This window comes from Haliotis cracherodii, unplaced genomic scaffold, assembly GCF_022045235.1.
Source record: "Haliotis cracherodii isolate W230 unplaced genomic scaffold, xgHalCrac1.p SCAF_6, whole genome shotgun sequence".
In the NCBI taxonomy this organism is placed as follows: Eukaryota; Metazoa; Mollusca; class Gastropoda; order Lepetellida; family Haliotidae; genus Haliotis; species Haliotis cracherodii.
The window spans coordinates 59573183-59586083 of record NW_027266319.1 but is presented as its reverse complement, the minus strand read 5'-3'; the positions used below and the strand labels follow the sequence as shown (position 1 = coordinate 59586083).

Sequence of the window (12901 nt, the reverse complement as noted above, 5' to 3'; positions counted from 1 at the left end):
TACCTTGAAAAGAATTTGTGAAAACATTACACAAACGTGATGTGACACATATGTTTAACTTTCTCTGACTCAAGATTCAGAGATACGTGGCAGATGTGCAAATGAAATTCAATGCCGCAACAGAAGTAAACATAGATGTTTATCTTTGCATGTCCACCATTAACAATAGCAATGACACAGGGAGTCAAGAAATAAGTAACTTCCTTTTATCGATCATACCATACTTACTTGACATCATCAATTAGCTGATCCTTGTTTTATTATAGCCCTAACTCGGTCACTTCCAAGCCAAAGTGAATGTAAATGTGTCCAATAATGCTTGCCGTAATTGCCGTATATATACGTAATGAAAATTTAAGATATCATGTACACATGTGGTGGCAATATGTTAAATTCCAATAAACTGAGCTTCAAGATGTTTTGAATTTTTCAGACATATTGAACTAAAAATATCTCAGTACTTTTCAACGCATTGTCTTGAAATTTCACTCAATATCTTGACATTTTAAGATAACATAGACAACAGGAAAACATTCTGGGCGTCCATAATGTCCTGCGATCAATGTCCTATAGAATGTCCGTAAAGAATTTAAAATCTCCCTGTTTTCATTTTTTTGGTTGAATATGTCAAATTATTGTCTAAATAAGGCACGTTAATTACCCGATAATTAATAAGTTGAGCAACAGATTACATTAAAGTTTTTACTCCTTTCAATCAAACATATTCCCTTATGTTTCGAGGGTCACAGGTTACTTAACACTCTTCGCTGAAGTCTATTAGTCATTCCAGAACTGGAGAACGTTGGTTCGAATCGAAGATCCGCTCTGATTATGATCCCACCAATATAGGCAGGAATCAATAAACTCTACGAATTTAAACCAACAATCGGTCAAAAACACAGTCGGTTTACCAACGAATATCTGTTTAAAACAGTCGGGGACGAACATCCTAAGTGTATCCCTTTGGATGAAAGTGATGAAGGTGATGAAGGTGGTGACTTTGCAATTACAAGGGATTCACATTATCAAATAGTAAATCTCAAAGCTCTGTTTTCCTTCCATCTCATTCTAAGCTATTTGAAAGAAAGTGGTCTGTGTCATAAATCTTAAATATGTTTGTGAATAACTAATTGGTGCTTTTAAATTTGGTGTGATGCTCTTATCAACAAGGATTATTGAATGCTCTGCCCGTAAAATGGTTCCCCCCTGTGTGACACATAATTCCTGTCATATTCGATGTAACTATCATAAACCAGTGTTTAAGCCAACTTATTGTTGAACATTTGTTAATATCGGCTAACATTGTGTACAGCCACTGGTGTCTAAAATGATGAAGTAAATCCTCCAGGAGTATCGTGCAGGAAGCAGGGGCACAGGAATTTCCCGTGATCCCCAGCGAGGTGGCCTAGATTTGGTTACTGGTGGCTTACAGCACATGTTTTTGTTTTTTTTAAATTTGGCTCGAGACATTTGAGAATAGTAGCTCTTTCAGGTTGTCTGTATGGTAGTTATGGTCGGTTATGGTTAGAGAGTTTTCTGGTGTCTTCCACCGCTGAAATATTGCTTAAAACTGAATAAATCGTACTTACTCTAGGTTATCAAAACGCTTACCCAAACACTGACATACGTCATTGGCGCCATTCGGATGGACTTTTTGGAATCCTATTTCTATGCCTAAAACTGCATTTTTCGAAAGAAAAAAATGTCCCACGTTTGGTAACAATGTGAGACTGTGTGTATTGTATTTCATCACACTGCAATGGTGTGGATCGTTTGGCATGCTTTAGGCATGCCTGGGGCAGACATTGTTGCATCAACTTTGATTTGGGTTTGAGTTTCTTTTAACACCACTTTTAGCAGTATTCTAGCAATGTCCGTGCACAACTTCATGCATTGTACCATTGATGACCACCGCCCCTGGGGTTATCAGAAGCATACCTGGGATAACAGGATGAGGCGTACGGGAGTCAAGCTTGACGGACGCCCAACCATATAAGAGACAAACATTATGTTAATCAGATTTGTTGATGTTATTTGATGCCCCGCAGTACAATTTGGATCTGATGGCATAAACAAAAGTACTCGTAAGCAATTCGAATTCCAGGAATTTTTCGGGATGCAATCCCAATTAATGTTCTTCAAACTCTTATTTATTTTACCATTTTTAATCTATTTTGTTTAACTAGGCACGTAAGTAGTGTCAGAAATAGAGATAAGATGATTTTACCTGATAAACTCAAAAACTGTATGTATGTGTATAAATGAAGTTCATGTGGCGTGGCAGATGTGAATATATCAAGGTCACCTCAGTTCAGTTGTACCGCGTCATCTGTTTCATATTTAGATCTATGCATTAAGATTCAGAGCGGCAAAACACTTTTCACAAGACTTAATGACAGGAGGAATGACTTCCAACGTTTCAATAGGCAACTTTTCCTTCATGTCGAGCAATATTCCTGTCTGTTATAATTCACATGTTTTGAGATACAGTCGAGCATGTTCTTTCTACCAAGATTTCAAAGAGTGTCTCTTACGACTCTTGCTCAGAAGTTGTTTGATCAAGGTTACAACATTCAAGTTTCAGTTGAACATTATCATTTTCTTGCTTTTGCATATGTTTAATTTGTTACGGGTGCAACCCATGGTATAGGATACGCTCATCTTTTCGCGAAGACCTGGTATCATCACTATTTGATATTGATTTATAAACACATGGTCATAATATATGGTCGACTCTGCTTTTGGCAGAGATTTCTATTGAATATGGAAAGAGTTTTGTTGCTTTTTCTTTACCATGTTTACCCTTGTTGTCAAACATGGATATCAGTGATGTACTTAAACATCGTCATTTTGAAGATTAATCATTTAATATACAAACCATTTCCTTTTAATAAAAGCAATCCACTTGGATGTTCAATTAATTATATCGTAGTAGGATAAAGTAGTTATATGTTGGGTTTGAGGATACCTTTATTTCAGTTCAGGATCTTACGAAATTCTGCTTCATTAATTCTCCTTAATCCAGTACATTTGTTAATCCGGACTATTTCATGAGATTAACAAGATGCCAGCTTCAACAGATAAGGCGACATGCACTCTTCCTGACCAATAAACTGAAAGATGTTCACTCACAGTAACTTAACTGACATATCTAGTTGGTAACCTGACTATGTATGACGAACATCAAGTTGTTCTCGACATAACATCTTCAAAGTCAAAACTGAAGTTCGCACACAAAGCTCATGGTTCTACTACAACTACGGTAGTTTAAGCAGGTGCTCGGTGGGTTGATGGTAGCACCACATCTTGTTTCGTTTCCCTCATAGCGACACCAGGAGTTGGATGAGATCGGTACTCCATTGATCCACTGCCATCCGTCTGTGACTCGTGACGCTCCGCACCAGTAGTTGACACTGGCATGTCCTGGAATAATAACAATAGGTGGGAGTTATAGAACAAACCAAGCAGAAAGTAGTAAGGTTTACAGGACCATTAAAAGTCAATTTGTGTACGAAGGACTTCAAACAAGAGCATAGTTAGAAATGAAAATTTGATGACTAACCTGTCTGCTTCATGATTCGTAAAAATGGAAGTAAACAACTCTTTACTCATTAGGAAAAGTAAGAACTCATTACAAAAACGCAGATCAGACAGAGAAAAATGTTAAAATGGTTTAAATGTCAATACACAATGTAAGAATCTGTCAGATATAATCTGTTCTTTCAAATGCAGATATATATAGCCTGCTGAAGTGGATCAAAAAATAATTTGGGACCCAAAAGTACATGCTTCTGATGTTCTATTTGATTGTGATGTAATGGAAGTATGTTTCTAAAGTTACAACTGTGAAATGAACATTGTTCTTGATCAAACATGGAGTTAACCAGTCGTGTTTGAATTGGCTTTGGTGTTGTAAGTTTATTAACGTGCGAATTGTATCTACGATTGCTTTGCTTGGTCTGGGCTCGGTTATTGGCATGAATTATAAATTTGTTTTGTGTTAACTAATAGCAAATGTTGCCACTTTCAATTGGACAGCGATAAATGTACTGTGATATCGATTTTTGTTTTAATTTGACAGTTAAATGAAAACTGTAATCGGACAAAATACTATCTAATATCTTAACAACATAATAGCCAAGGAAAAATAAGGTTTTACTCGGAACAAACTGCAACAGAATATATTTCACCCCAATTTCTACAAGGTCTCAAGAACAAAATACTAAAAGTCTCGAGCAATCCTAGTTTGGGAAATATATCTAATATGTCTAATTTGCGTAATGGCCACCAATTATCAATATGACCCGTGAAGATTCGGGGGTAGAATAAGTCTTCAGCAACCCATACTCGCCGTAAAAGGCGACTTTGCTTGTCGTAAAAGGCGACTAACTGGATCGGGTGGTCAGGCTTGCTGACTTGGTTGATGCATGTCATCGATCCCAATTGCATGTATCGATGCCCATGATGTCAATCACTGGATTGTCTGGTCCAGACTCGATTATTTTACTGACCGCCGTCATATAGCTGGAATATTGCTGAGTGCGGCGTTAAACAACAAACCAACCAACCAACCAACCAATTATCAATATATCTTCTATATTTCAGATGGGGTGAAATCTTTTGATGAAAAAGGCATGTGGTCTATTGCAAAATAGCCATATTGTGTTTCTAAAAAGATATTTACAATCACTGAACGTTTTCGTCTATTAATTAAAAAAAATCAAGATGGGCGCCAATTTCAAGATGATCGACAAATTTCCTTCATGTGAGTTTAGACTGGAATCTTTTAACTTTAAAACAGTGGGCTAGGACTTATATGAATAATTATTACTTGGCACACAAACTCCCTGAAGAATAGTTAACACTTTTAGATAAGAAACTCCGCCACAGAGCCCCCTGGTGGCCACAATTTCCAAGATGGCCGCCAAGAGATTGATTAGACATGGAAGATCAATACACTGTTGGTCTCTGATGACATGTTAGAGTGACTTGAATTTCTACATTGGGGTAAACAGACCCAAGGATCCATATCGAATTCTCAAATATTTACATAAATCCAATATAACTACCAACTATCAATATTTATATCTTAAATGACATGATTTGTCGTGTTTAAATATCAATATTGATTGTTATTGTCTGTATCCACTTTTTATAACAAGTTTTGTTTTCATTCATGTTGGAAAACAAGTATGACCACATGAGGTCCTCACAGAATTTACCGGAGACCATTTGTTTCACTAGTAGCTGGTGAGTCATCGTCACTGTACTTTATTTGTGAGAGTCCAATATGACCACCAAATACCAATATTTGAAAATAAATCTGAAAACGTTTGATCCACCGCTTATTCAGTTACATGATTGTGTGATTTATGAACATATTTACGTGAAGAATTAGTGGCCAAATTGTCATGGTGACTGCTGTAGATGTACATGTTGCAGGGTCATTATAACTCGAAAGTCTCAACAGGTTTGTCATCATCAGCACAACACTGAAATGTCACAATATTTCTGGCAAGTGCTTCTTGTTTTATAGTCGCATTTGGTATTACAGCAGATAATGTCCAGGAGTGTTGAAGGTGCTGCAGGGTGATCTGTCTGTATTGGTAAGGAACATCCATCTATCATGTGCCATTCTCAATCCAATGGATTCATACTGAACCCTTTCCACTGAAATATCTGGTAGTATACACGGGGTTGTGGTATCTTGTGGCTACATAGCTTGGCAGAGTTTGTGGCTCTGCGTGTGGCAGATTCTTTGTCACCTTCTAACAAAATACAATATGGTACCTTTAGCTATCCAATCCTTCCTCCTTACATCCGCCATACAAAGACACAAGTTAATGTTCGCCTGTTTTGCATGTACAGAACTGCACCCAGGTCTATCCAGTTTGTCATGAAGCAAAAAAGTGCTCCTTTTGCGCTTTTTGCGTTGTACAAAAATGCTTCCTTCTTCGATGAAATAACCATTTGCCCTGTAAAATAAACTGTCACACCAGTACAGTACAAGATCTATCTACTAGCACTTTTCAAGTATGAACTCTATAGTCACCCAACAGCATTATTTGGATCACCCTCTTTGCTCTGCAGGACAGTAAGGCTACCCTTGCTGATGCTATCTGGAAAACCATCGAAGTAATACAACGAGAACCTGGAAATGTCCAGTACATTCTTGATAGTAGTGCATCACCAGCTACCCTGACCAAGAGCTTCTAGGTTATTTCACGTATGTGAACTTAATACCATCTATATGTTGTGCAGAAATATGCTGTTGCTGACATTGTCATTAAAGGCCACATAAATGATCCAACAACGAAAGATGCAACACAGGGGCTTGTTCTGGCGAGAATGATTATTTCACTGGGAAATGGTCATTCAGTCGGTGAAGGAAAAATACTTGAACAAAGCGAAACACAAACAGCACTTTATTGCCTGTCTGGGTGACGAACTGGAGAGAGCTGGGTGCAGCACAGTCCATGCAAAACAAGAAGTTCTCACACAGACTTGCTCATCCTCCTTTTTCACCATGTTACAATAGAAATGTTCCCGGCTCCGGAACCCAAGCCAGCTTCAAGGATTAACAGGATCCGGCAGGATGTGCTCTTCTTACATGCAATTATTGGCTGTGAAACCACTCCTTGTCTGTTTGGCTTGGAAAGTGTCTAGCGTTGAAGAATGATGCCTTGTTCTGTGATCAGGCAAACATTTTCAGAAGAAACTGGGTATGACTGGTCATCACTGAAGTAGGTTTACATGCGCTAGTGTCTTTACATGGAGAATGTAAGAAGGAAGGGCTGGATAGCTTACAATACAAGCGATATTTTGGGAAGGTGATGAAGAACCTATCGCTTGTAGAGTCACAAATTCTGCCACCATCCTCTGCAGCCGCAAGATAACACAAAGCCCCATGTCTATTACCAGATAATGGAGTGGTAAGGGTTCAATATGAATCCATTTGAGTGCGGATGGCACATGATATATATACGGTGCTTAACAATACAAACATCCAGCAGCACCTTCAGCACTTCCGGACATCATCTGCTGTAATTTCAAAAAAGACTGTAACATACGAAGGTGCACTTGACGGAAATATGGTCTCACTTGCACTATTGTGTGCGGGGAATGCAATGATGCAAGGTGTACCAATAAACAGTTATTTCAGATTTATATTCAAGTATTGGTATTTGGTGGTTATATTTCAGCAGATAAACTACAAGGGAGATAACTCATTGACTTCTTGTGAAATAACTGGTTAGGGGTAATTCTGAGAGGACCTCATGCAGTCATACTTTTTTCTAACTAGTATTTACACGAATGAAAACAAAACTTGTATTAGTGTTTATTGTCATGGTAATAAATAAATGCAGAAAATATCAACATTGAGATTTAAACTCACCAAAACGTCATTTAAGAGATAAATATTGATATTTGGTGGTTATATTGGATTTATGCAAATGATTGAGTATTCTACATGCCTCTTTGGTTCTGTTCACCAAATGTAGAAGTTCAAATCACTGAAACATGTCATCAGAGAACAACAGTGTATTGATATTCCATGTCTAATCAATCTCTTGGCGGCCACCTTGGAATCGTTGGCCACCAGGAGGTTCTGTTGGCGGAGTTTCTTATCTAAAAGTGTTAACTATAATTCCCTGAGTTTATGTGCCAAGTAATAATTATTCATATAAGTCCTAGCACACCTTTTAGATTTAAAATATTAAACAATCTTAACACACATTTGTTGGCCAACCTGAAATTGGCCACCATCTTGATTTTTTTTGTAGATTTATCAATAGTTGACATCGTTCAATAATTGTGAATATTAATATAGAAACACAGTATGGCTATTTCACAATAAAACATACTTTTTTCATCAAAAGATTTCACCTCATCTCAAATATGGAAGATATATTGATAATTGTTGGCCATTTTGGATTATGCAAATTCGACATATTTCCCAAACTAGGAATGCTTGGGACTTTTAGTATTTTGTTCTTGGGATCTTGTAGAAATGGTGGTTAAATAAATTATGTTGCAACTTGTTCCAAGTTGAGTGAAAAGATGGCCTAGATTACCTGGACAATAACGATAGACCAAACGTATGTGGAAGCCTTTGCATAATGCTAAACATTCGATACATAAAATAACTTCTCGGAAATCGAGTTTTCACTGAGATATCTTATGACGATAGGGAGGCGTATACACGTACAAAGAAAAAGGGGGTATGACTCCACCATGCTAGAAACTATGCAATTGTAACTCGAATTTGCTATGGATCATGACAATATAATTTTGTATTGTTTTGATCACGAGTAAGTATTCCAGCACAAGCATCAATGCGGAAACGGTACACTTTTCGTTTTCATGACAAATCATAGGAAATTGTGAAATCATGCAACTTACGAAATATAGTTTCAGAGAAATAGACGGACCTATCTGAGGCTTTAATTAGTCCTCAGATCCAGCTTTCACCAGATTGCGTAAGTGTTATTTGTATTATGCTGCCCATATATGAAAGGAGAACTACATGTAGTCTTCTCATCAAATGTAATGATTTAATTGATCACTGGTGATTTAATAAATCACATATGTCCGTGATCACTATAATGTTGTTTTGGGTATGGAATTCTTCCTGTAAATATCTGATATTTAGATTTCAAAACATGTATAAAATAAAATAATGAATGGTGATTTAGTAAAATGTCCAAAGAAGCAATATTTTTCAGTAATTTTGCTTAGCCTAAAATGAGAGCGCATGAAATCACAGAACAGAACAGAAGAGAATTGAAGGATGAAAACATCCAAACAACATACCATCAATTTTGTCGACATGTATGTTTTTAGTTAATTTGTTTTAATGTGCTCTAAATGTTTTCTTACCATTCTCCTCCATAAAGTCCCGAAATTCATCAGTCTTTGCCTGACTCTCAAGGGTAATCAAATCGGCATTATCATGTCTACAGTGTTCTCGGGCGGAGCCTCTGTCCAATTTATCTGAGACAACTTTGATGCATCGCCTGCCCATAACACTGTATGCAACGGGGCAGACACCTGGATTTGTACAAGCATGTGTATTGTCATGTAACATATTTGTGCACACATTGAGATACAGCGATTTTGATTATTGTACTTGAGATGGTCAATTATCTCAGTAAGAGTATTATGCTCTCTCTATAATGACCTATGTTATATCAGGATGAATTTCACTTTTCAAAAGGGCCGTAAAGCATCGAGGAAATTAGCGTAAACACTCACTTCCGAGACTAGTTTGTCATTGGCGTCGACGTCATATATTTTCATTAATGATCATGTTCGATTCCTGGTATAAAACATGTGTGCCCGATCTCAGAGAGCACATCTTTGCTCTCCATGGTCAATGGTATGTCGAAACGGCAAGCTTAATAGACATCATATGATTTGAGAAAACACAAGGCTAAATTGGGATTTGAGTCATGTTAATCGAACTTGCTGACCCGGCAATCTGAGCCATGTCTTACTTTGGTAATGAAGCTAGACATAGTCATTTATGACGTCAACGCCATCGTATAACCAGTATCGATTATCCACAGATTCCATTGGGCGTAAAAGGCAAGACAGATGAGAAAATTATATGAATGGATCACTTAAAAATGAGTGGGTGCCACCAGGTGTTCGTGATAAAGGTAAACGCACGTACCAAACACAGTTGCAGACGCAAAGTTGGTAAAGGCATCCGTGGTTGAAAGTATCCTCTGGTACATGACACACTCTCCTGACATCGGCTTAAAGGCCACAGACATACAGTCGCTATCTGCAGAGCAAATGCCAGCGCATTCCCACACCCTAGACGAAGCACGAACAGCAGTCCAATTGTGTACAAGTCTGCCATCGAGATCCGGATTTCGAAAAAGAAATGTACGTTTAGTGATTGGTACAGTCTGGAAGGACGCACTGATAAAACCGAAGTGAAGAAGAGTGTAAATGTACCGGGACATCACAGAGCTGGAAATCATTGCGGAGCTAATATAAAAGGAACCGCTTGTGACAGTCTATCAGTGGTTTGAGACATGTCAACGACGTCAGTCTCCCTAGTCAAACATTGTAAGGCCATGTAAAAATATTTTTGTTTTTCATCATAAAAATGAATGGTTTGATTTGGTCTTTATTTATGAAAACGTGTTAGCATCCATCTGGGTAATCTTGATATTCATGGTCCTAATATTCAAACCGGAATTTGTTACTGGGTGCACACAACAAAAGTTTGTTTACCTTGAAAAGAATTTGTGAAAACATTACACAAACATGATGTTTAACTTTTTCTGACTCTACGTAGTAGATGTGCAAATGAAATTGAATGCCACAACGGAAGTTAAACACAGATGTTTATCTTTGCATGTCCACCATTAACAATAGCAATGACACAAGGAGTCAAGAAATAAGTAACTTCCTTTCATCGATCATACCATACTTACTTGACATCATCAATTAGCTGATCCTTGTTTTATTATAGCCATAACTCGGTCACTTCCAAGCCAAAGTGAATGTAAATATGTCAAATAATGTTTGCCGTAATGACCGTATATATACGTAGTACAAAATTAAGATATCATGTACACGTGTAAAGGTAATATGATAAATTCCAATAAACTAAGCTTCAAGAAGTTTTGAATTTTTCAGATATGTTGAACGAAAATCATCTCTGTAATTTTCAACGCATTGTCTTGAAATGTCACTCAATATCTTTTTAAGATAACATAGACAATTGGAAAAACATTCTGGGTGTCCATAATGTCCTGCGATCAATGTCCTATAAAATGTCCACAAAGAATTTAAAAGCTCCCTGTTTTCTTTTCCAATCATTTGTCATTGCACTTTTTGGGGAGTACCTTGGTTGAATATGTTAAAACATTGTATAAAAAAAGCGACTGAATAACCCGATAATTAATAAGTTGAGCAACAGATTACAAACATGTATTCCCTTATGTTAAGAGGGTCACATGTGACTTAATACTCTTCGCTGTAGTCTATTAGTCATTCCAGAACTGAAGAACGTTGGTTCGAATCGAAGCTCCACTCTGATTATGATCTTACCACGATAGCCAAGATTGTGGGTTCAGGCACCTTGTTCATAATACCAATGAATTGTCTGGTTCACATTTAAATATTTACAGACCGCTGTTATACAGAGGGAGTATTGAGCCAGGGATGTAGTGCAGGGTCATACAAGGAATGGATATGTTTATACCTACCACAATGTTAATTAGGGAATATTTCTTGTTTGTCATCGTCAGGATGGTGCCGACCCTGTCGGGGACCGTGCTGGTAGCAGAGGTACCGTGAGGAGTCAGGGTGCCCAGTATCACGGCCTAAGTTTGGCGGCTAGCTGTGTGATAAAACCTGGTTTATCATTTCTTTTTGTCCTTAAATAGAAATCTTGTTACTTTGCTGTCAGTTTTGTGCACAACTCGCCCCCAAAAGACTGAAAGACTATAAAGCGATACGTAAAATCTCACTCACTCAATCACTTTCCTCAAGTATCTTAAATAGTCCTTATTAACACAAAGAACAAACATTCATCAAACATGTTTACCTAGTCCAATTATAAATAAATTTGTATCTGATTTGAAAGTAAAACATGTAAACGATTATACATCTTTCATGTTGTGGTGGCCTCAGTTCGTCCTCCTCTGAAGTGTTTACATCGTATTGAACAAAAATTGGCGGTTTTTATATTTAGACACTGCTGTCATCGTGTTTTGTTTGGAAGTGGCCACGTGTTTAGAAATATCCGGAATATCGCCTTTTTAAGTATGGGGAATGTTTGTAAATACACTTTGCTAAAGTCAAATGTTAACTTAAAAATCAAATACTAGTAGTCATTCATTGAACGGGGCCTTGAACTGATACGGTGTATACGATCAATGTCACTGTGACGGGCTATCCAAGGTTAGACGACCCGTGATGATCCGGGGTAGAATAGGTCTTCAGCAACCCATGCTTGCTGTAAAAGACGACTATGCTTGTCGTAAGAGGCCACTAACGGGATCGAGTGGTCAGGCTCGCTGACTTGGTTGATGCATGTAATCGGTCCCAATTGCGTGGATCGATGCTCATGATGTCAATCACTGGATTGTCTGGTCCAGACTCGATTATATACAGACCGCCGTCACATAGCTGGAATATTGCTGAGAGCGGCGTTAAACAACAAATAAATAAACAAACAAACAAGTCTGCACAGCGAATCGCGGTGCCTTAGATGACTAGGCAACCCGTGCCTGTGTGTCATGTTTTTTTCTCTGTACTCATTTTACCAACCATTCCTTTGGTTGTCCAGTTATTTTATTTGTAGGCCAGCTTATTTTACATTGAAACCTTTTGTAATCCGAAATGGACTGTTTCAAGGGAAGTTGTGTGGTTTAACAAATTTCCAGATTCTTTGAGCATGCAGTAACATCCATTCATATTAAATATTCCAACAAGCCATCATGCACTATAATAGCTTAATATTGAAGAAAAATGTCTTTTTCACCTCTCCAGCAAAAGAACTTCCAAGTCAGCAAATGGAAAAGACATGGTTCTACCTTGAGTGTTTGAGAAACGCGCCAATTTTCGTTTTAGGAGTAAATGTGCATGTCTTTTGAAACACTTTGCAGTGACCAAATCGTTTCAAATCTTTTGGAAACATTGAAAGGGTTACATTGGCTATCCAACTGTGTTAAAATAACCACAATGGTGTGGCGCATGCACGTGCGGTAGCACCCTAACAGAGGCCTCTGACGTCAATTTGGACACCTTCAAACAGTTGTATTTCCCTAACAACTTCTTGTAAGTGTCTCGGGTTTGGTATCAAACGTCTTAGAATTTCAAGAGCTTTCCAACAAGCCATCATGCACTAAAATCGATTAATATTGAAGAAAAATGT

At 37.7% G+C, this 12901-nt stretch overlaps 1 protein-coding gene across 1 annotated transcript; it reads right to left on the bottom strand.

The window, feature by feature from the left end:
• Positions 1 to 3214: 3214 nt before the first annotated feature.
• LOC139446550 (lithostathine-2-like) lies at positions 3215 to 9992 on the bottom strand. The gene is made up of 3 exons (XM_071227850.1): positions 9677 to 9992; positions 8881 to 9051; positions 3215 to 3423 (listed from the first exon to the last, which is right to left on the bottom strand). The coding sequence occupies exons 1-3, from the start codon at positions 9990 to 9992 to the stop codon at positions 3215 to 3217; spliced, it is 696 nt and encodes a 231-aa protein (XP_071083951.1).
• Between the last annotated feature and the right edge of the window lie 2909 nt (positions 9993 to 12901).